General features: G+C 37.3%; 1 protein-coding gene across 2 annotated transcripts; it reads left to right on the top strand.

The window, feature by feature from the left end:
- ube2v1 (ubiquitin-conjugating enzyme E2 variant 1) lies at positions 1-24983 on the top strand. 2 transcript variants are annotated; one of them, XM_079482492.1, is made up of 5 exons: positions 1-45; positions 212-308; positions 11346-11494; positions 19883-20008; positions 23542-24983. In XM_079482492.1, exons 2-5 carry the CDS (start codon positions 287-289, stop codon positions 23686-23688), a joined length of 444 nt encoding a protein of 147 aa, XP_079338618.1. In that variant the 5' UTR covers positions 1-45; positions 212-286; the 3' UTR covers positions 23689-24983. The 2 variants fall into 2 exon arrangements, with proteins under 2 accessions (XP_079338618.1, XP_079338617.1); XM_079482491.1 differs by having other exon boundaries at positions 1-308.
- Positions 24984-25012: the final 29 nt, after the last annotated feature.

Consider the following 25012-nt stretch of genomic DNA (forward strand, 5'->3'; position numbering starts at 1 on the left):
ACCCACAAGGGGCGCGCTCCGGCGTGCTCACGTGGTGTTTTCATGGTAAACTGACATCACGTCCATACCCTTTTTACCGCATAATTTTTGTAACGCTGATCACAGATAATTGCTATTATTGTTTTTATTCTTATTTTAAGGTTATGTTTAGGGTTGGTGTAGGCGTTAGCTAATATAATTTATTTAAATTTTGCATCACTTCCGGCTGTAGATGTATCCCTTCTAGCCACAACCCATTCTTTATTGGCTACCGGATCGTGCGCGTCCTCGCTGCTTGAGTACCAAGATGGCGGCCGCCGCCGGATCAGGTAAATTGTCAAAATGTATTTTGTAGTTATTTATTCTACTTTCGCGTTCAATGCGCTGTCGAATACATTTTAACGTATTTGAAGTATATCCTATAATAATTGTGATATTCCCGTCGGTCTTTTATTGGCTCGTTATTCCTTGCGGTGGGTTCGCACAGCATTAGCCTGTAAAAGCGGTGGAGGTTTTGTTTCCTTTATGTTTAACAAAACCTTACGCCTAATATATATATATATATATACATATATAAAACAACTACTCAAATGTTACTATGCTTAAGTTACATGGATGAAAGAAAAAACATTTCCGTGCAGTGTATCTACCTAGTTTGTTAGACATGTAGTTTAACAAATGCAAAGTCATTATAGAGACACAATAAACAGACTGTGTCGTAAAGCTAGGGAAGCTACATTTTGAGCATGTTTGGGCATCACAGGCTCGTTCCAGTTAGAGTTTACAATGGGATTGGTATGCACACAGTGAGGTTGCGTTAGGTTGATGCAATTTGATAATGTTGTACCTGAAAACGCTGTCTATTACTATGTTAAACGGGTTGGATGGTGTAGGCATATAATGCGCAAAAATAATCACAAATAAACGATTTTAAGGCTACTGTGAATAAAAATGCTAAGCGTCTCACTGGGTTATTGCAGAGGCTGGTATTTTCAGTAACGTTTACTTTGCCCAGGGCTGTACTTCAACTTAGTTTTGCACGTAACGTTAGCACTGGTGCTACAAAGGTTCAAAGTTTTGTTGCATAGGCCAAACAGTTGTAGCACAATATAAAATCTCGGATATATTAAACATTAAAATATTAATGTGTAGATTGTCACAGAAATGGGCTGGTTACGGACAAAGGACATTAATGTTACAGCTGGGTAAGTTTGGGCCATATAATTTAGTTTTCTCAGGTTCCTTTTTTTCATTTAAATTTTTTCTCGATTTCTGTGTTTTCCATTCTTTTACTCTACAATAATTAGATATTTTTCCACATACTGTAGTATAATATTATATTATTTACAATTGTAAACTGCAGTTAAATTCCTCGTTTTGCAGATACAATGGCGTTTTTGATATATTATTTGATATAAAATATTAGTTGAGTAAATAGAAGTATACTATAGTGTTTATAGTCTAGGAGTTATTCCTGCTAGAAAACTACAATTTATAGTAATTATAAGTAATATAAAACAAAGGTGTTTTAATCTGGATGTTCAAGTTTATCAGACTTTTATTCAGACTTTTAACCTCCAAAGGGCAAAACCAAGGACATAAGCATGCAGATTGCCATGCGTGGGTCGTCATCATTGATTTTGAAATATTTCCACACTGCTAAGCGCGAATGATGCATTAAGAGAGAGTGATTTACATGTTAAGTCAATGCAAAGACACGATAGACAACAAGTATTAGCACATCTTTCGTTGTCATGCAAAAAACATGAAAATCTATTATTTATTATCTGCATTGTCATACCAAAAATAAAAAAAATTCTCTATTAAAAGAAATTAAACAGTTTAACCGATAGTAGAGGTGGACGGAATGGTCAAAAATCTATTTCACGGAATGAGTAAATTACTTTACAGTCGACATATTCATGAAATCTCGCATTATAATGCTATATTTTACACCGAATTGTTCTTAGATTGATTTAACTAATTTATTTATTACAGTGTATTTAAATGCTCACCATAGTTAAAATGTAGACAAGTAATGAAAATGTACTGAAGATATCAAATTAAGTTCTGACAATCAGATATATTATTTATTCATATTTATATCATATGTATACAGTAGGAAGATAGACAGCATGTATAATAATGAAGTTTTAATATGCACAAACAATGAGATTACAGTATTTGACTCTGGTGTTCATGGTGTCTGTACTGTAGGTGTTTATTGTTTTCACTCTCTATTAGATGAGCAATATTCGTGTGTTGCTCTCTGTCTTCAGGTTTGGTTATTCTCTGTTTACTCCTCACGCGTCTCCCAAAACTTGATGTCACATCAAAGCGCTCACGCGGCGAGCATCATCGCGCATTTCAATGCAAGTTTCAACTTAGCTTGTCTGAAGTTAAATTTTATTAAAGCTATTAACAGCTTTACAAAAAAACCTGATTTCTGCAATACGTGTTGAGAATGAGCTTTTTTCTATGCTGGAGCAGATCCCTGCAAGAGCACTGCGGGTGAGAGAAGAATTGCCGGACTGGAGCGGATCACTAAATTACAGACTGAAAGAAGATCAAAAGAATGTTTGATAGGTTCATTTGTTACGGGTGGATTAATTCATTATTTTTTTTCAGAGTAGCGCCCAATTTACAGAGCGCCGAGTTAAACACGCCTACTTATTTACATTCCGCGGAATACACGGAATAGAAAAATCTTGGAACGGAATATTCTGCCCAGCCCTTACTGATAATAGTAATCGGTCATAGGGTTTTACTATCGGTTAACGGTTAAACGATTGATATGAACATCCCTAGAAGGGAAGCGTGCGCACATATACAAACAAACAAGATGGCGAAAAGTTTGGACATTCGAAAGGTTCTTCCATTGAAGCTCGTCAACAACGCCTTCGACAAAGTTGTACCACCATCTACTCGTCCTCCTGGGTCTGATCCAAAAGCGCTGTTTAAAAATCCTTCATCACCGTGAATGAGTGTTAAGATTTTGCTGTAGATAAAATGTTGGCTCCGCTGGTGGTTATAGCACTGGTGTAGAAAATCTAAATCTACAAAAAAATTTTTTCTAAAAAAGCGTTAACAAACTATTGTGCTTTTAAATTGTTTTGCGCTTTCACTTGAAAACAGTCTTGTGTAAACGGCTAAGTGCTTTAGGTCCGCTTCATATCTCTACTCTCTGAGCTGTCATATACAGTATTATATTAAAACAATACACCCAAATGCACAATGCATAGGTTCTTAATAACTTGTTTTTCTGTTTCTGTTGGCAGACAACAAAAACTATGTAATAGTGAGTGAACTTAAAACTACACACCGGCAGTCACTTTTGTTGAACAGCTAGATTTCTTCTGTGTTCATGTTAATGCGTCCATTCAGTCATCCTGCTTTAAATCACAAATGCTCAAACAAGGTCAATAGGTGATTAGTTCTTGGAAGTACGGTTTTTACATGCATATCTCATTCTCGTGTCAGTGCATCTGAACTGAGTGTTCTGCTTCTCCTTTTCACTCACTGAACAGAGAAGAGGCAGTGCTGCGCTTGTAAAGAAAAAACTTGCTCTCACAGAGCAGTAGAAGTAAAGCAGAATGTTTCGCTTAGTCTGCAAGGTTTATTCAGAAAGTAGCAAGATTTGTCGCTAGTCGCTTTTTGAAAACAGGGTCTGAAAAGTTGTAAAATGTTTGCAAAACACTGGTCTAAATCACGTGCAAAACTGTATGGCTGCTTAATGCCTACACTGCTTAATGTATTATTAGCACTAGGGCTGTCTTTTTTGGGGTTTTGAACTTCATGCATGTATAATGAATGACACATGAATTGGCTATGAAAATAAGACATAATAGAGTAATTTACATTCGTAAATTATTCTAAATGAAAAAATACTATTATCTAGATCAAGCATGAATGAAAACGTTCTAAGCACTCAGACTAAAACTGATATTAAAGAATGGCAATGTCCGCTTCTAAATGCAGTTTTAAAGTTTGAAATGATTTTAAAGGCTCTGTAATGTAGCACATTTGCAGGTGTTGGCAATATGGTTTACCTCATTATTTATTAGGGATGCTCCGATCCGATATTCGTATCGGGTATCGGCATCGATACGTAATAAAATTCTAGATCGGGTATCGGTGCAATTTGTCACCGATACCCGATCTGACATAAAATTTGTGCTAGACGATGTAAAAGTTCATGGAGACACCGGCGCTTAAACTCTCTCGTGGGCGGCTGCGCATTGCGCAACGTGCGACATCATACGCTAGCAACGTGTGACATCATACGCTAGCAACGTGCGACATCATACGCTAGCAACGTGCTCTGTACGTAGTGCACGTGAACAAGTGAACATATAGCAGCAAACAGCATGGAGCGAGCCAAAATATCTGTCATTTGGAGTTATTTTACAACAGCTACGCCAATAAGTTCCACCGCTTTCATTGTTATGGATGGGCAACCGCTGTCCGTCGTTGCGAATAATGGCTTCAGACTCCTTATAAACCACCTGGAGCCGCAGTACGACACGCCGAAGCGTAAATATTTACCTCTACCTTGAACTGTACCGAAAAGTCTGCAAACACATATCTGAAAAAATTAAAGATGTCAATGCGGTGAGTTTTACAAGAGATATCTGGAGCTGCGACGTGTCCCCCGTGTCGCTTTTAAGTTTAACCGCACACTGGTTGGATGAGAATTTTGATGCCACAAAATGCCACGTTAAATGCAACAAACATGTGCAGTTTTACTAAGCTAGGAAAGCTAGCGTTTTATTCATCTGTTTCTGTGTTGGATGTTAAATTTTATTTTCACTAAACTTTAGTTTAGTTAAGTGGACTTTGCTTTAGTGACTAAAGCATTAAAAAGATCTGATTCATGTTACTTTGAATATCTAAAGCAGTAAAGCTATTACTTTTTTGCTCAATTTCAGCAGCTTTTTTTTTGCGAATTGATTTTTTAATTATTTTTGCACTTTCTTAAAAATTATTAAGAGATTTTGTTTCCATTTATTTATACCCGTTTATCAAGCTAGTGAAGCTGTTGTTATATTCAGCTGCTTAATTTGCACTTTAATTTTGAATGTCTTTTGTCCAAAGATAGTGAACACTTTTGTTTTATTTTTCATTTGTTTTGCACCGGTGCTGGTTTAATAAACTATTTACTAAATTTGTGAATCATTAGTTTGTTATTTTGTTTTACGGGGTCAGGAAATTTATGTTAAGTCGAGCCTGATGTCTTGCACAGCAATGCACATAGTTTATTAAGTAATTGTGCACTTTAAAATTTTTACCTTAGTATCGGATCGGTACTCGGTATCGGCCGATACTGAATCTCAGGTATCGGAATCTGTATCGGAAGCAAAAAAGGTGGATCGGAGCATCCCTATTATTTATTGCTACAAATTGAAAAGTTGAAATTCAACAGGTATGAACAAAATCCTTTTAATGCTATTCCACTAATGCCAACATCATTTTCAAGTCTATGTAAATGTATGCTGTGGTTAATTGTCAAAAGTAGCACTAAGATCTAATAGCACAAGTAACAAGATGAAGCCTTGATCAGATGCCAAAAGCAAATCATTTATTACTCTGATCAGAGCAGTCTATACTGTGATGTGCTCTAAATCCTGATTGGAGTTTACACAGATGTTATTCCTTTGGAGTAGTGTTAATTTTATCAACACGTTATATTCGTTAATGGCTATTTTCCCAGGACGAAGACAAGACAATGACGAGAGGAAAAGGCCATTTAACGACAACTAAGACTACATCAGCATGCAATATCGTTTACAAAAATTATGAGACTAAAATGAAGTTAAAATATACAAACTTACTTAAAAACAATTTTTAGACTTTGTAGAAGACTATATAAATATTAAGATAAATATTTTACAGGTACAGATTTTTGTGCGAGCCTCTGCTGTTCGCGCGTTCATGTTTGCGGTCGCCAGATAACAGGAGTTCAGATCCCCTAAAAAAGTATACGTTTTCTGCCAGTGTGTGAATTCATTTCTGCAATCTAGCAACCACACCCCAATACTCTCACTGTGGGAGCGCCAATGAGGATCTCAACTCGATAAACAAAAGTTTAGCGATCCCCAGCCGGTCTGTGTTCTCTTATGAGTTGCTTTAGCCGCGTTTATCCACTACATTGTTTGTTTGCGATTGTGGTTGCTGAGAAAAGACATCCTTACACGCGAAAATCCGATGGGTCTCCTTCACTGTTGGTTACGTTGTTTCTGGGGTATTGTCAATATTTTGCAGGCATCAGGAAGACGCTACTAATTTGCGGGAGAATTAAAAGAGTGGTTGGATGTCTATGAATAAGCCTATGCACTTATCAGATCTCTGTGGAAATACTTCTTTGATGAAGTTGAATAAACTCTGCACATGATTTGACATTCTATCGATTCACGATCAAAATTGAAATACAGTTTTGTACATTTGGCGGAGTGTATATAGTGTAATACAGATAAAATATAAAACAGTAACTAAAAACTACAACAATATAGACCTCATTCAAATCATGCCCTAAGCGCATGTAATAAACATTTGGCACTGAAGACATGGTTGGCGCGTTCATGCTGGTTCCCGCACCAGCGCCCGATAAGGCAGCGTGTAATAAGCGCCCGCAGATCTCCGCAAGAAACTTCAGCGCGTTATTGACAAATATACAAACACAAGCCCATTACTATGATGCGCTGTTTGGCTGTGACCGATTTAGTCTGAGGACGAACAATGTGATATTTGAGATGTTTAAAACGAAATGAGCCACGGAGAATTTCAGGGAATGTAATTTATCCGTCTATTACTTGAGACACCACTGGATCATTTAAAATCTGTTCAAAGCGAGAACAAACAATATGCAAATGATCTTAAGTTTTATTTGAAGTTATCTTTACATTGTTGTGAACATGCGGAAAAATGTAATTATTACAAACTAAAATCAACATAGCAATAAAATGTTTACTCTGTCATATAGTATATATAATATATTAATATGGTCTTGACATGCACAATTTTTCTATTGGTTCAAAGTAAACAACAAACTTAAACAACAGGGTAACTAAAAGTAATTTCATGTTCATGTTATGTGGCTCTTAAAAAACTATTTGGCACCTGGTTTTTTCTCCATAGTAGCCTAGGGCTCCTTAATTGATTTTTTTTTGTCTGGAGCCCTGGTGCATCCCGAAGTAATATTTTTGTCTACATAAAAATACTGTAGTATACTATATACTTTATTCAGTGGGAATAGGCTATTCAATGTTAAGCAATGTTCGCAAAGAACCTGTTAAAGCAATAAGTCATGGGAACATTATAGCTAACATTCACATTTGAATATTTATCTCAAGTCATATTATCGTCATCGCAACATTAACCAATGTTATCGCACATCGCAGCTTTTCCTCATATCGTGCAGCTGTACTATATACACCATATATTAAAGCATATTATGTAAAGAAAAGCAGAAGGCTCGATCATGAATGCAAAGCGCTCACACTTTGTCCTGTGATCCTTTATTGATGCGCTTAAGGGGTGCAGGAAAATTTTGATTCTTAGATGCATCGCGATGCGGACGTGGATGATTCTGAATGGATTCACGAATGTAAAAAATTAATTTTCTAAATGTTAAAAATTTGACGGAACGAAAAAGGCGGAACGCTGTAGTGGCCACCGGCAGTAGTGCACGTCACGGTGACAAATATAATTGTAATAAAAATGACAGTTGCTATTTGTAGCCTTTCAGTTGTGGGTTTTATTTAAAAGATTTTACATTAACACAAAAATTATTAGCATACGTTTCCGTTGGTACATTCCAGCACAGCCTGCATAGTAAAACCCAGGTTATTCTGTGGGTTCTGCAGATACATAAAATCAAAACGGGCTATGACCCGCTTGCTTGGAGCGCACAGGTTTTGCTGCAATTGCGGAGAGACATAGATTCATTTGCGCTCCTGTGCACATCTTCTGAATGCTCATTTGTCCAGATTAAAATGTGTACAGCTGCACTAATGTTAACACGTAATTTTTACATCAATGAGTAGGGAAAAAAGATAAGTTTTTATGGCAATCAGAACAGGAAAGCCACGGTACGTTTTAACGGTTAGTTTCAAATGGAATTGTTAAGAACTGTAAGGGTTGATACGAGACTGCAACAAGAGCTTTTAAAATTAATATTCAATATAATATTTCTAATATAATTTAAGTTTTCATTATTAACTGATGTTTATTTAAATGTTTCATATGCTGAAGTGTGCCGTTTCAATAAGCACGTTTACATTGGGTACGAAAGTATTCAGATCCACTTTTTCACTCTGTTATATTGCAGCCATTTGCTAAAATCATTTGTTAATTTTTTTCTCATTAATGTACACACAGCACCCAATAATGACAGAAAAACACAAAATTGTTGACATTTTTGCAGATTTATTAAAAAAAGGAAAAACTGAAATATCACACAGTCCTAAGTATTCAGACCCTTTGCTGTGACACTCGTATATTTAACTCAGGTGCTGTCCATTTCTTCTGATCAACCTTGAGAGGGTTCTACACCTTCATTTGAGTCCAGCTGTTTTTGAATTATACTGATTGGACTTGATTAGGAAATCCACAAACCTATATAAGACCTTACAGCTCACAGTGCATGTCAGAGCAAATGAGAATCATGAGGTCAAAGGAACTGCCTTAAGAACTCAGAGACAGAATTGTGGCAAGGCACAGATCTGGCCAAGGTTACAAAAACATTTCTGCTGCAGTTAAGGTTCCTAAGAGCACAGTGGCCTCCATAATCCTTAAATGGAAGACGTTTGGGACAACCATTTACATTTAGTCATTTAGCAGAAGCTTATCCAGGGCGACTTACAGATGAGGAAACATTGGAAGCAATTATAACAACAAAATGCATAAGTGCATCAATACTAGTCCATTAAAGCCTTGCACAGTATACAAAGCTAAGAATAGATAGGTTAGTACAATTTTCTTTTTTTTAAGAAGAATTAGAGGTTAAAATCAATCAGCCACATGTAGACGGAAGAGATGCGTTTCCAGTCGTTTTTAAAGATGGCAACAGAGTCCGCTGATCTTGTAGCAGCAGGCAGATCATTCCACGACCAGAACCCTTCCTAGAGCTGGCCGTCCGGCCAAACTGAGCTATCAGGGGAGAAGAGCCTTTGTGAGAGAGGTAAAGAAGAACTCAAAGATCACTGTGGCTGAGCTCTAGAGATGCAGTCGGGAGATGGGAGAAAGTTGTAGAAAGTCAACCATCACTGCAGCCCTCTACCAGTCAGGGCTTTATGGCAGAGTGGCCCGACGGAAGCCTCTCCTAAGTGCAAGACACGTGAAAGCCTGCATGGCCAAGATGGTGAGAAATAAGATTCTCTGGTCTGATGAGACCAGATGGAACTTTTTGGCCTTAATTCTAAGTGTTGTGTGTAGAACCAGGCACTGCTCATCACCTGTCCAATACAGTCCCAACAGTGAAGCATGGTGGTGGCAGCATCATGCTGTGGGGGTGTTTTTCAGCTGCAGGGGCAGGACGACTGGTTGCAATCGAGGGAAAGATGAATGCGGCCAAGTACAGGGATATCCTGGATAAAAACTTTCTCTAGAGTGCTCAAGACCTCAGACTGGGCCGAAGGTTCACCTTCCAACAAGACAATGACCCTAAGCACACAGCTAAAATAACGAAGTAGTGGCTTCACAACAATTCTGTGACTGTTCTTGAATGGCCCAGCCAGCGCCCTGAGTTAAACCCAATTAAGCATCTCTGGAGAGACCTGAAAATGGCTGTTCACCAACGTTTACCATCCATCCTGACAGAACTGGAGAGGATTTACGAGGAGGAATGGCAAAGGATCCCCAAATCCAGGTGTGACAAACTTGTTGCATCTTTCCCAAAAAGACTCATGGCTGTATTTGATCAAAGGGTGCTTCTACTAAATACTGAGCAAAGAGTCTGAATACTTAGGACCATGTGATATTTCAGGTTTTCCTTTTTTAATAAATCTGCAAAAATGTCAACAATTATGTGTAGGGATGCACCGAAATGAAAACTTTTAGCCGAAACCGAAAAAGTGGAAACCAAGGCCGAAAATCGAGAAACAGAAATAAATTATGCCAATTATTAGTACCATTGCATTTATGGCTATGACCTATAATCTGTCTGAAGTCCCCAGAAGTGCTGTACATTATTATTTAATGAGTAGGGTCAAGTTAAACATTTAAGTTTGAATTTTATTTTATACTGTGCATTGTTGCAATGTGCTAAATAAATATTTGCATAATTTGTAATGGATTTATTCTTTGAAACTTTAATATTAATTTATGCAATTGCAATGCCTTGATTTTAGTAAAGTTAGTACAAGGTAATAGCTATAAATTCCATGGTACTAATAGTTCGCATAATTTATTTCGGTTTTCGGCCTTGGTTTGCTCGTTTTCGGTTTCGGCCAAGAATTTTCATTTCGGTGCATCCCTTAAAGTAATAGTAAAATAACGTATATAAGTCTGCTCTCGAATCATGCAGTTGATGTAGAAACGTCAAAAAGAACATAAGAGATTAAAAAATACAGCTTGTGACCGTTTTCCAGCTGCATTTTTAATTATTAAACATTCTATCGATGATCACGCCACTGCACGCGAGAAACCCGGCAAATCTCAAACTTTGTGTAATCGCGGTTTTCTGCATAGCCGGATTATTACTATGCATGTAAACACTTCTAAACTGATTTCTTTTTAAGCTGCATTTTTTTATAGATATCGGTTTATTTTGTGCAAGTAAACATGCTTACTGATGTATTTGCGCATTAAACATTGAGCGATTTCATCCTCTATTATTTCATATTTCGATTTCAAGTATTTAAATAAGGACTTTATTTCTCTTCCACTCATCATGTGGTTGCTACAAGCAAATATAATATAAATATTATTTACTGTATATATTATTTATATAAATATATATTTCTCAACAACTGCACCACCACGGTTAATTGTTCCATTACCATTGCGGTGTACACGGGCACAGCCCTAGTAAGATGTGTATTACTTTGTTTTGAAATAATTTTATGAGCAGCTTAGTATGTAACTAGTTATTCAGAATATGCTGCAGTCCACAAGCATTTGGACTGCAAATCTATCCAAAATCTATTAATTATCAAATGATCTGTCAATAATACAGTTGAAATGGGGAAATGTTCATATTTGTGTTGCAGGTCGATTTAAAGTGTGCCCTTTCAGTGAGGTGCTATTTTGCTCTTAGTAAAAAAGTCTGGTTCAGCCCTACCTTCCCCTGATGTGCATGCAGTGTACCCAGGATTCAGATCAGTCTTATAAATGTTGTTATAGTTGCAGATTTTATTGTGTTTTCTCAGGCGTGAAAGTCCCTCGTAACTTCAGGCTACTGGAAGAGCTTGAAGAGGGTCAGAAGGGTGTTGGTGATGGGACCGTGAGCTGGGGTCTTGAAGATGATGAGGACATGACACTCACACACTGGAGAGGAATGATCATCGGACCCCCAAGGGTCAGTAGCCCAATAAGCCTATTATTATTCTGAAATCTAACAATAATACTGGGTTGTAGGGCAGTTTTATACCGCCAACTTGGTGGCACAATGGTGGTGATGCTGTTGTCATAGAGACAGTCAAATCCATGCTTGTTGGTTTTTCAAGGTTAGTCACAGTTTAATCAAATGGTGTCTCATCAATCAATCTCATCAGTTAATCACGGTTCTGTAAGATGTTTTTGGGCTTCAGATGCAGACAGCTAAATAATGGAAACAAAACAGTGCAGCAAAACAGCCAAGCTACTCGCAATATGCTTGACAGCGTAACCGACTCGCAGGTCCAGAGAATTTTGAGAATTAAATGACCACAAATTATAAAATGAATTATCGGGGTACTCTGTGTTTTTTCTAAATTCCTTTTATCCTTCATTCTTAATCCAGCCATGCATATTTCATTTATTAAATATGATGCTACTTGAGAATGTGAGTAACATTTTGGAACTCCATTGTTAGCGAGCCTTCAAACACATAGTTTAGGCTATATGTACAGTGGGGCAAAAAAGTTTAGTCAGCCACCAATTGTGCAAGTTCTCCCACTTAAAAAGATGATAGAGGCCTGTACTTTTCATCATAGGTACACTTCAACAATGAGAGACAGAATGAGAAAAAGAAATCCAAAAAAATCTAATTTTCTGATTTTAAAAATGTATTTGCAAATTATGGTGGAAAATAAGTATTTGGTCACCTACAAAAGGCAAGATTTCTGGCTCTCACAGACCTGTAACTTTTTTAAGAGGCTCCTCTGTCCTCCACTTGTTACCTGTATTAATGGCACCTGTTTGAGCTCGTTAACAGTCAGACTCCAAACTCCACTATGGCCAAGACCAAAGAGCTGTGAATCAAAATTGTAGACATGCACCAGGCTGGGAAGACTGTATCTGCAATAGGTAAGCAGCTTGGTGTGAAGAAATCAACTGTGGGAGCAATTACCGTATTTTCCGCACTATAAGGCGCACTTAAAAGCCTTTTATTTTCTCAAAAAACGACAGTGTGCCTTATAATCCGGAGTGCCTTATAAATGGATCAATTGGTTAATTGGTTGATCCATACTGGTTGTACACGGTGCTCAAGGCGCTCTGTCAAAATGTTTCAGTATGAAAAAACAATAAAAAATATTTAATAATAATAAAATAATGTTTCAGTACGACTTGTAAACGACAAAGCCGCTTGCAGCATTACGGCTACCGTAGTCAGTAAACACCTGTACTGTGCTTACTCACAGTCCCACAACACTTGTGTGTGTATAAAGACCCAAAAATGGCACCTTTCAAGAGACACTCGTACGACGCAGAGTTCAAGCTCAAGGCTGTCAGTCACACAGTAGAATATGGGAATAGAGCAGCAGCGAGAGAATTCAACATTAATGAATCAATAGTACTGGAGGAAGCAAGAAGATGTCCTGCGCCAAGTAAAAAATACTAAAGAGTTTCAGAGGGAACAAAGCGAGATGGCCACAGTTAGAGGACAAACTCGAACAGTGGGTTGTTGAACAGAGAGCAGCAAGTAGAAGCATCTCTACAGTCACTATTCGAATAAAGGCAACAGCGCTAGCACGGGACATGAACATCGATGAATTTCGAGGCGGTCCTTCTTGCTGCTTTCGTTTTATGAAAAGACGTAATCTCTCCATCTGCAGACGAACTACCGTCTCGCAGCAACTGCCAAAAGATTACCAAGAAAAGCTGGTCATTTCCTCCCATACTGCAAAAAGAAGAACACTGAAAAGAAGATCCGGCCAGAGCACATCACCAACATGGACAAGGTTCCACTCACCTTTGAAAAAACTGTGAACCGCACTGTGAAGAAAACGGGGACCAGTACGGTGTCTATACGCACCACAGGGAATGAGAAGTCATCCTTCACTGTAGATCTCGCCTGCCAGGCTAATGGCCAGAAACTTCCACCCATGGTTATTTTCAAGAGGAAGACCTTGCCAAATGAAAACTTTACAGCCGGCGTCGTCATCAAAGTTAACCCGAAGGGATGGATGGATGAGGAAAAGATGAGTGAGTGGCTGAGAGAAATTTAATTCAGAGCTGGGACCAAGTAACAAAGGCTACCATCAGTAACACACTACGCTGCCAGGGAATCAAATCCTGAAGTGCCAGACGTGTTCCCCTGCTTAAGCCAGTTCATATCCGGGCCCGTCTGAAGTTTGCTAGAGAGCATTTGGATGATCCAGAAGAGGATTGGGAGAATGTCATATGGTCAGATTAAACCAAAATATAACTTTTTGGTGTAAACTCAACTTTTTGTGTTTGGAGGAGAAAGAAGTCTGAGTTGCATCCAAAGAACACCATACCTACTGTGAAGCATGGGGGGGAAATCATCATGCTTTGGGGCTGTTTATCTGCAAAGGGACCAGGACGACTGATCCGTGTAAAGGAAAGAATGAATGGGGCCATGTATTGTGAGATTGAGTAAAAACTTCCTTCCATTAGCAAGGGCATTGAAGATGAAGCGTGGCTGGGTCTTTCAGCATGACAATGGTCCCAAACACGCTGCCCGGGCAATGAAGGAGTGGCTTCGTAAGAAGCATTTCAAGGTCCTGGAGTGTCCTAGCCAGTCTCCATATCTCAACCCTATAGAAAATCTTTGGAGGGAGTTGACAGCCCCAAAACATCACCGCTCTAGAGGAGATCTGCATGGAGGAATGGGCCAAACTACCAGCAACAGTGTTTAAAAACCTTGTGAAGACTTACAGAAAACGTTTGACCTCTGTCATTGCCAACAAAGGGTATATAACAAACTATTGAGATGAACTTTTGTTATTGACCAAATACTTGTTTTCCACCATAATTTGCAAATAAATTCTTTAAAAATCAGTCAATGTGATTTCTGGATTTTCTTTCTCATTCTGTCTCTCATAGTTGAAGTGTACCTATGATGAAAATTACAGGCCTAATCTTTTTAAGTGGGAGAACTTGCAGTATTGGTGGCTGACTAAATACCTTTTTGCCCCACTGTATGCCCAGGCATGAAAACCTGGTGACGAGCCCAGAGGCTAAATTATTACAGTTGTCCGCATTGTATAGCTAGATAAACTCTGATGGTATCAATATCGGTCTTTTGCGGCTGTTTTAACACATTCGACCTACTTTCCTGTCAGGAAAAGGCTAAAAGCTAAATATAACTAAAAACGCAGTTATTTGCAGAAGGCTGTGTAATATGAGGGATTTAAATATATATATTTTTAACTTAGATTATGACCATTTGAATAATAGTAGTGGCAGCTGACAAACATAAACGGAAAGCATGCTTCAGAACAGTTTGAGAAGGTGCTTAAAAGTTTTGACAAATGTATTATCACTATTAGACTGCTATCTTGTACTCTGGAATAAACACTTACCCAAACTTTCTCAATAAAGTGCCTTGGAATCCTGCTAGCCTGGCAATTGAACTTGAAACCTTTGAGTTAAGTCTGGCTTTTTAAGGCCACAACTATCCTTGACCTAATTCATAAAATATTGCATAAGTGGAAAAGAGTAATGATATACAATTGTCAATGAATTGTTCTGCATCTGAAGCTGGTTATGTGACACAGCCTGTTGAGTGTCCATGACTGATATTCTCATCCTCCGTAAACTTTTAAAGGACTGTTTACACACACGTCTGATTTATTAGCCCTGTGGGGATACATCTATCAGCATAATTTCTGTACTGTACAAACCATACAGGTTATCTTACATTATAATCACAGAAAACTTGCCATTTATCCACCTTATAGTAAACTATGTGGCGTATTTCCTTTTTGTGTTTTGAAACTTCAGTTTTGTTGTCCGGCTGTTGGAAAACAATGGAAGTGATGTCGCGGGAGCATGCTCTAAAGACTATTAAAATGGGTCTGGTGAATATTTTTCAGACCGGCAAGGTATTACACAGTGGGAGAATGGAGGTACCTGATATATCATATGAAGAAATATTCAATTATTTTGTATTTACTCTTCAATGCGCAACTATAAAAGCACATGAGTTGTTGCACAGTGGGAAAGTCGGTCGAAATTTGTACATGACAAAACCCCGAATTCGCAAACATTTCTGGACCCTTACAACTAATAAGGGAAGAATCGAGAGCTGGTTGCTCTTGTATCGCAGGTCTACACGAGCTGCAGCATCCATCACAACTTTCTATAAACATACTAAACAATACTGTCTGTTTTTATGTCTGTAAATTTAATTCTTTAATCCTCCTAGTAACATGGCCTGGTAAAATACAAGCTATAGGCACTGTTAAGCGTGTTGACAAAATGTTAAATTGGCTTTCGATAGAACGGTATACCAAATTAATGAAAATGTAATGTAATGACAGGACTAATCCTGTAACTGTTGGTCAAGAAGGAAAATTGTCCAGGAGAAAGGGCATCCAATAGGTTAAATAATGAATAATGGATGCAGATCATGGGGTGCGCGATATTAAAATGAACAAGATGGGCCACTGCCAATACAATGGCTGCGTCCGAAATCGCATACAGTGACAGCACGTTCTGAATTTGAATAAGTATTTACCCTATCGGCTGTTAAAATAGTATATTCTAAATAGTATGAGTGGGAGTAGAATGAATACTTTCGGACATACTGCATCCGCATTGTTTTATGGTCATGTGACCCGTATGCTCTTTGACCTATGATCTATTAATAACAACCTATACGTGAGTTGATAAAAACATAATTTAATCATGAGAAATTCATTTATTATAAGTCCAGCCTTCCAGATGAAATGAGCCATTCGTCAATCAGTATCGACTGATTATTCTCTGGGACAGGGCTCTTGTGAGGCGCTTGCCATACTGTGTGTGCATGAACAGTAGATGAAGTGATCTCGAAAAAGGTGATTTTTAAGCGCAATTTAAGTTTAGCAAGCCCGAATTAGGGTACAGTTCATGTCAGGTTGAATTATTAATAGGACATATGCTGTTTAATTGTGATTGCTGGCAGCGATTTAAAAAATAACTGCGTTAAACTTTATATTAAGGTACAGAAATTCACCATTTAGTACTTGTTAATTAACATGCATATTGGTTGTATATTATTATTCAATTCAATTTTATTTATATAGTGTTTTTCACAATTTGCATTTTTCCAAAGCCGCTTTACAGGGGAAAATAAGAAATACACAAAAAAGGTCAAATACAGTACATGAATAGTTTAACTTGTTATAAAAGCACCTAGTAAATAATATCTAATGTCAGCAGTCTCCCTGTGGTTTATTTTGCATTAAGTGAATGCTTGGCTTAAAAGATGTCTTTAATCTAGGTTTAAATTGGGCGAGTGTGTCCGACCCTCGAATAGTATCAGGAAGGCTATTCCAGAGTTTAGGTGCTACGTATGAGACAGCTCGACCCCCGCCTTTGGTGGATTTAGTTATTCTAGGTATTATCAAAAGTCCTGAGTTTTGAGATCTTAGAGAGCGTGATGGGTTGTAATGTGATAGAAGCTCTGTTAGGTAGGTAGGGGCTAAACCCTTTAAGGCTTTATAAGTGATTAAAAGAACTTTAAAGTCAATACGATACTTAATGGGTAGCCAGTGAAGGGTTTGATAAAATTGGGGTTATGTGATCGTATTTTCTGGTCCTGGTTAGAACTCTGGCAGCTGCATTCTGAACTAACTATAGTTTGTTTATAGATGATGCAGGACAACCACTAAGTAGTGCATTACAGTAGTCAAGTCTTGAGGTCATAAATGCATGAATAAGCTTCTCCGCGTCAGCAACACATAGAATATTTCGTAATTTGGCAACATTTCTAAGGTGGAAAAAGGCTGTTTTTGTGACATTTGAGATGTGATTTCGAAATGACAGGTTGCTGTCTAATATAAAACCTAAATCTTTTACAGTATTTGTTGGAGTAACAGTACATCTTTCAACTTGCAGTTTATAATCAGAAATATTCGGTTTACGTGTCTTTGGTCCGATAAGTAATATTTCTGTTTTATTAGAATTTAAAAGAAGGAAATTACAGGTCATCCAATGTTTTATATCTTCAATGCACTCTGCCAATTTGGATAGCTGGGAGGAATCATCTGGTCTTGATGAGATATATAGCTGAGTATCATCTGCATAGCAATGGAAGCTAATTCAATGTTTTTTTAATAATGTTTCCGAGTGGCAGCATGTATATGGAGAACAGCACAGGTCCCAGAACAGATCCCTCAGGTAATCCATAGTTTACTTGCGTATGCATAAATCATATATTAATGCCTTATTATACATCCCTTAATCCTTCCCAATACCTAAACCTGAAACTACCTTATAAGCAGTACTTTGGGGTTTATAGACGCAAAAGTCTTAGTTAATAGTTAGTAAATAGAGAGAATTGGTCCCTATTGTAAAGTGTGACCAATAGGACTGTGGACTTGCTCTTAACTGCCCAGAGCCGTTGCAAACATGGCTGCCGAATGGCACGTTTTCTGTAAATAAACTTTGGTGACATCCAGATTCAGCACTGGTGCAAGGGTTGTTAATTTTTTTGCGTTTGCTCTGGCTATTATGGCAACCTCTAACTGCAATAGGGTTGTCATGGTACCGTAAACATGTCTTACAATACTATACCAGCTGAAGTATCTGGATAACAAGTAGTATCACAATGCTGTGCCATGTTCATAATAAAAAAAACACAGATTTAGATAAAACATTTTGTATTTACTATAGTAAACTGTATTCTACTTTGCACTAGAATATTTTGTTGTATTAACTGTAGCAATTGGATAAATTGTAGCAAATACTGTAGTATACTTAAATATTTACTATGGTAAGACTCAAAAACACTAGTATCTATGAGTTTTAGTATTTTACTGTACTAAATACTAAAGTGCACTAGAACATTTTTCTCTTGGGAACTAATTAAAATGTGGGACAAATTTCATTGATACAGCAGTCTTTAAAAGGGAAATCTTGGGCTTGCTTTAAATGCAGAACTAAGACGACCGGTTAGTGAATCATTTAACCAACTCGTTCAAAATCTAATTTGATCATTATCTTGTCCAAGTCATTCAAAACACACATTCATTTAGGAGATAAACAACGCAAAATGGCAGATGTAAGTGTTCAAATTAATATTAATGCGCTTATGCAACATTTACTTCTCTTTTACTTTCTACTTTTACTACTTAAAGCCCATCTCTTCTGTGAATACTTGAGACAAATGAAAAAAAGTACACTACCCTCTTTCTTCTCTCAACAGGTAGTGGTCTAGCTTTTGTTGAAATTATGCATTAGCGCCTATCGTACTATTGCTCTTTAACATATCGCTTATTGCTCCCTGAATTCTTTGTAAGTCGCTTTGGTTAAAAGTGTCTGCTAAAGAAATAAATGTTATTGTTTACTATGATACTACCGTTTCAAAAATAGAGAGGCATCACATGTATTTTGAAGCAGTGGTACACATTGCAACCCTACTGCACACATTAAGCTTGTACCTTTGGGTTCTATAATAAATATTAACTAGCCTAGGGGTCGGCAACCCGTGTCTCCTGAGCCACATGTGGCTCTTCTGCCTCCATGCTGTGGCTCCCAGCGATCTTAATTAGACTCTTAATTAGAATTTTATAGTTTTATTTCATTAACACTGCATATAGGAATTTATAGTCTGTCTGATATTTGACTTGTGTTTTTACTTGCATAACCTTATATGTTTTGCTTCTATTCAATGTTTTCTTGTACAGCTGCTTTGTAACAATGAAAATTGTAAACAGCGTTATATAAATAAAGCTGACTTGACTTGTTTAGCTTTTCTGTAAAGTACAATGTAACTTAAAATTGCGCAAAATGGGATAATAAATTTTATTTTTTGCTCTTTCTCTTCAATGGCCAAGCTGTAATGTACTCGTACGCCTACTACAAAATAGTTCATTAAAAATTTCATTCAACATTAGCCAAAAAAACGAACAAATTGAGTGGTGCACCACTGTACAATGTCAAATGTCGGTAGGGTGGTGCTTCAGACTGCTTTCTGAAGTATACCAAAGTTTTACAGACCGCTAAAGACGCACGCTTCAGTTTAAAATATTAACTCCCACGCTGCAAGTCCTGTGTTGTGACACTTTAAAATGCTTCCACACACTGTGGCCATGTTTGTTGCATTAATAAAGTGTGCACGTCCCTCTCCAGGCACTGGTTGCTAGACCTCAGACAGAAAAAAATTATTCAGCCATATTTTACTTATTTAGCCGAACACAGAATATGCTTTTTAGCTATTTTCGGTGAAATAATTTCGGTTGCCAAACATTCGGTGAATCCCTATAGAGTTAATATTGAAGGGTATACTAACTCTTTATTAAAGTTTTTTTGATGCAACTGTTTCTTGTAATGGGCCATCTTGTGAATATGTATTTTTGTTTCATTTATGCAGACAATCTATGAGAACAGGATGTACAGCCTTAGAGTGGAATGTGGACCAAGATACCCGGAAACACCCCCGTTTGTACGTTTTGTGACAAAGATAAACTTGAATGGAGTTCATAACTCAAACGGCGTGGTAAGTGTTCTTGGGTAAAACTGAATTCATGCATTTTATTTTCATTGTAAATTTCTTCTTCCTTGACTGCATGAACATTTACATTGTAAATACACTAATGTGTCTTAGGGTTTATATTTTCTTTGGCTTCTAATATGGTGTACATCTGCCTGGGGCATAAATTTAAGCTGTGTGTCTCTCCAGCGAGGACTAAAATTGGGAAACACTGTGTTAAAGGATAGGACCCAAAATTTAAGTTCTGTCATTTACTTGCAACATTGACATGTAATGTGATATAAGAATATTTTGCATGTTGTCCGAGCCTGACACCGTAGTACTCCCCCCCCCCCCCCCTAACTGGGATAAATTCCAGCAAGAAAGTAAGGCGAAAAAATGCTGCAAAAACTGTCAAGGGACTGCTATATATCAGAAATGTATCTGTGCTGATAGGTTGTATGATCATGTTCATCAATTTAACTTTGTTTTGTTCTGTTGAACATGAAAGATATTTAGAAGAAAGTGACCAAACAGTTTCAGGGTGCTATTGATTAAGTCAGATGAAGTACCAAAAAATACCACTGTTGTAGTCAAAGGTGTCCCAGGACTGTTTGGTTTTTCCACATTACTTAAATGATCTTCTCTTGTGTTCCACAAAACAGGTTTTCAACAATTCGGGTGTGAGTAATTGATGATAGTGGGGCTCTGGACTGCGACCAAAATGGTCACATATTTGATTTTTACAATTTCACATTTAGGCTTCAGACATTTAAATACACGTGCGTACAAGCAGAAGATTCATTAAGAGTTTGTAAAATACACACTGATGTCAATGGAAGCGGCAATAATAATCCATCAAATATAATTTGACAGATGTTTTATTTACATCAGATACACATATTTACATGCAGTGTAAGATACTGTAAAGCTCACTCTATTATTTTAGCTCATCAGCCACTTAATCGTAATCTGAGGGATGAATTCACGTGTTGTAAATCCAACAGATCGATTTTCTGAACCGAGGAACAAACAAACATGGCCCACCCCGCATATAGCTCAACTAACGCAATCATTAGAAAAGTGTTTAAACAACAAACCACATATTTGATCGGCATATCAGATATTTCACAACAAAGTAACATTTTCATTTATGGCAGACGCTTTTATCCAAAAGCATTATACTATACATCTTTTGTTTTCAAAGTATGTGCAATCCCCTGGGATCCAACCCACAGCTTGAGCTTAACCACTTAGCTACAGAAAAGCTAGTAACAAGTCTGTGAATATTTTAAATAAAAAAATAAGTATGTGAAAGCAATACATCAGACATACAGTAGCTGTTGTGGCTCTGCTGTGTGTCAATTGATAACCAGTGCCTCGCCACCATGGAAAAATGTAAGTGTAGCGTTCTAACGGTCGTCTTGAAAAAACTGTACAAATGCGCCAGAGATGGCAAAATACTCACATTCTTTACTTAAGTAGAAGTACAGATACTCATGTTTAAAAGTGCTCTGGTAAAAGCTGAAGTACTGAATAAACTTGTTTACTCAATTAAAAGTAAAGAAGTAGGGGCTCTAAAATGTACTTTAAATAGGTAGTAGTATTGGCTACTTTTTGGAGTCACGCTCATAACTGAACCTCACAACTAAACTACCATTATATAGTACACAAGCATAAAAATGACTGATGGAAAAAAACTATTTGCCATCATCAACACTAAAAAAATACCTTTTGAGGTTCCTGGAGATTGAAACATTGGGGGAACCTTAGTTTCATTTTTGAAGGTGCATTAAAGAACCAGCAGAGTTACATTTACATTTAGTCATTTAGAAGACCCTTTTATCCAAAGCGACTTACAAAGAGCAATAATACAATAGGTGCTTGGACAAAGTTACTAGGAGTTCATTTTGGAATCCCTTTCTAGTCACCATTTCAGTTTTATATTTATTACTATTATTTTTTTTATTATACTATAAGACCATTTCATAACACGGACACTGAAATGATTCTCCATTAAATATTTATTGCGTACATGCAAGATTTCCAGAGGGCACAAAAAATTGAAAATGTGCAATATGTAACTGAAATACAAAAAATCAGCTAATGTAGGCTTCACTGACACCTAAGGGAAAGAAAAATGGAAATGAATAAAATAACAATAACTTTAAGATCTAAATCTAAAATTACATAATATTAATAAGAATTATAACAAATCAGCAGAAAATCTAGTCCATATCATCCAAGTCCATATTGAAAAGGTTAAAAAATTAACCTTGGTAAGAGGCCAGATTCTATTTTGAACCCTTTTGCCACAATAGAGGTTCTTAAATGACAAATGGGTTACTTACAGAACTTGTAATAATCAAAAAGGTTCCAAGTTGAATTTATAAACTCGTATTTGAACTTAAAAGTTCTTTTTCTCACTCTTAAGGTTCAATCTGTTCTAAGGGCGGTTTCACACTAGCACTTTTGGGTTCGGGTGCGCACCTGCAAACTGTACCCGAGTCCACTTAAAAAGGGAAGTCTGGGGTGCGGTTCATGTGAACTCAAGGACGCTTCGCTGCTGATATGAACGCAATCTTACCAAATCGCGGAAGTGAACCGATATTAATGAAGTATTCTTTGGTAAAAATGTGTGATGTGTGTTTCACTCACTTTTCTGACGAGCGTGACTGACGAGCTCCAAGCTCTCATATCTGTTTGCCTTCAGCATCCTTAAGAGCATTTGCAGTACATTCACAGGCGAAAGTACCGCTATGTACTGAAGCGTTGGAAACCAAACTAACAGTGACGCAAGCAATGTTATGCATTTTGACGCCTTCTCCCGCCATCGTTACAAGCGACAGGGTAAACAGCTGCAGGCTGATGACACAAACGAGCCGCGCTTCGGACCCAAAAATAATGATGAGCGAAGTCAAGTGTGTGCAGGGGGAGGGGGGATCAATCGAACTAGGCTTCGGACCAGGCAATCAAACTAAATGTGAAACCGACCTAGTAGTATAGGCCACATCCTAGACCCCATGTCCTGGGAAAAAATACATTTCGTTGCAATACATTTCATTGCACTGTACTTGTATGTGTGTAATGACAATAAATTGAATCAAATCAAACTTAAAATTATAATAAAATGATGTAAGATAAGAGCGCAAAGAACAAGGGTATTGATAATAATTGTGACAGAATACCCTCGGTCTCAAGTTCTCAACCATAAGTTTAGCTATTCTTTGTGTTGCCCACCGCCTTGGTCCGTGGCAGCGTCATAGACTACTAGCCTACGATTGTGGTGCGTTATAGCCAGGAATTACTGTTTCGTACTGTGTTTGTCAAAACATTTTATGACAGAATTTCACTGCTTTCAATTTAAGTTTAACAGTCCCTTTAAATTTAAATGTTCTTTTTTGGGTGATCTATCCCTTTTAAATATAGCCTAAAAAGGTCACAAACCTTGTTTTATCAAAATAAACATGCTTAAAGTTACACATGAGCCATTTCGGAAACCACTGCAATTAGCTAATGTATTTTCTAATGTCTAATCTCAACTTTTTCGGTTTAATCAGGTTGACATGAGAGCTGTGTCCTCACTGGCCAAGTGGCAGAATTCCTACAGCATTCGTGTTGTCCTGCAGGAGCTTAGACGGCTCATGATGTGCAAAGAAAACATGAAGCTACCACAGCCCCCTGAGGGACAAATCTACAGCAACTGAGCGCTTCTTTACCTTCATTCAAACACATTTACACATTCAAGGCTGAGCATTCCTCCTTTTTTACTGGACTCACGCCAGTATTTTCTCTGCCTGTACTTCTCTCTGTTCCTGACCGCTCCCCCTATGCTACAGCAACGAGTTAGCAGTCTGGCTAGGGAGCTCATATTGGACAGAAACGATGGGTGTAGTTAGTGCTGTGCACAGCAGAATACTGTACATCTTCCTAATCTTTTTTTAAGTGTTTATTTGTTATACATGCAAATTGTAAAAATAACATAAATGATCATATTGAGTGTACTTTGCGTGCCTTGTTTTTCAAAAGTAAAAGCAACCATCATTCAAGACTAGGTCTTCTTGAAAATGTCTTTGTGCTATCATTGAGATGCTGTAGTGGGAATAAGATGCTAAATGTTCATTTTGTCTTTAATTTGTTATTACAGTTTTAAAGATATTAGAAAGGATACAAATTTATCTTGAGCATTTAATGATGACTATAGAACCTAATATCTTATCTGTTAGGGTATCATCTTATCATCAGTTACTGGTACAGTTGCAGTTAATTTTTTTTACAAAATGTTTTAACTAACCTTATGATGAAGATCCTACACAAGGCCTGAAAATGTGGATGTGCACATGCACAAAACTAAATCTGTAAAAGCTCAAGCCCAAAATGTCTGTTTTTTCAATTAATGCATGGACAAACCTACAGAAACATGTATAATAAAAACAAAACTTAATTGGAAAAATGTGTATGGGTAAAAACTAATGTCAACAAATGGCCTGATTAATAACTGATTAACACTACTGGACAAGACACATGGCTTTGTTTTAATAGGATTGTTAAGGTGCAAACAGTGTGGACAAAATGTAAAAATCTAATGGGTTCTAAAGCATTCTATTGTTGGATCGTGTCAGGTATAGACACAGTGGAACACTTTGACGAGATTGTAATTGTTAACAATAGATATAGGAAACTGACCTAAGAGTGTAGGCCACATCCTAGACCCCTTGTCCTGGGAAACAACTAAAAATTATAATTAAATTATAATGTAAGAGCGCAAAGAACAAGCATATTGATCATAATTGTGACAGAATACCCTCTATCTCAAGGTCTCAACCATAAATTTAGCTATTCTTTGTGTTCTTCCACCTTGGTCCGTGGCAGCGTCATAGACTACTAGCCTACGATTGTGGTGCGTAATAGCCAGGAATTACTGTTTCGTTCTGTGATTGTTAAAACATTTTATAACAGAATTTCACTGCTTTCAATTTTAAATAAACTCACTTTAAATACAAATTTTTGGTGATCTATCCCTTTTAAATA

Source organism: Barbatula barbatula (assembly GCF_947034865.1).
Source record: "Barbatula barbatula genome assembly, chromosome: 20".
Classification (NCBI taxonomy): domain Eukaryota; kingdom Metazoa; phylum Chordata; class Actinopteri; order Cypriniformes; family Nemacheilidae; genus Barbatula; species Barbatula barbatula.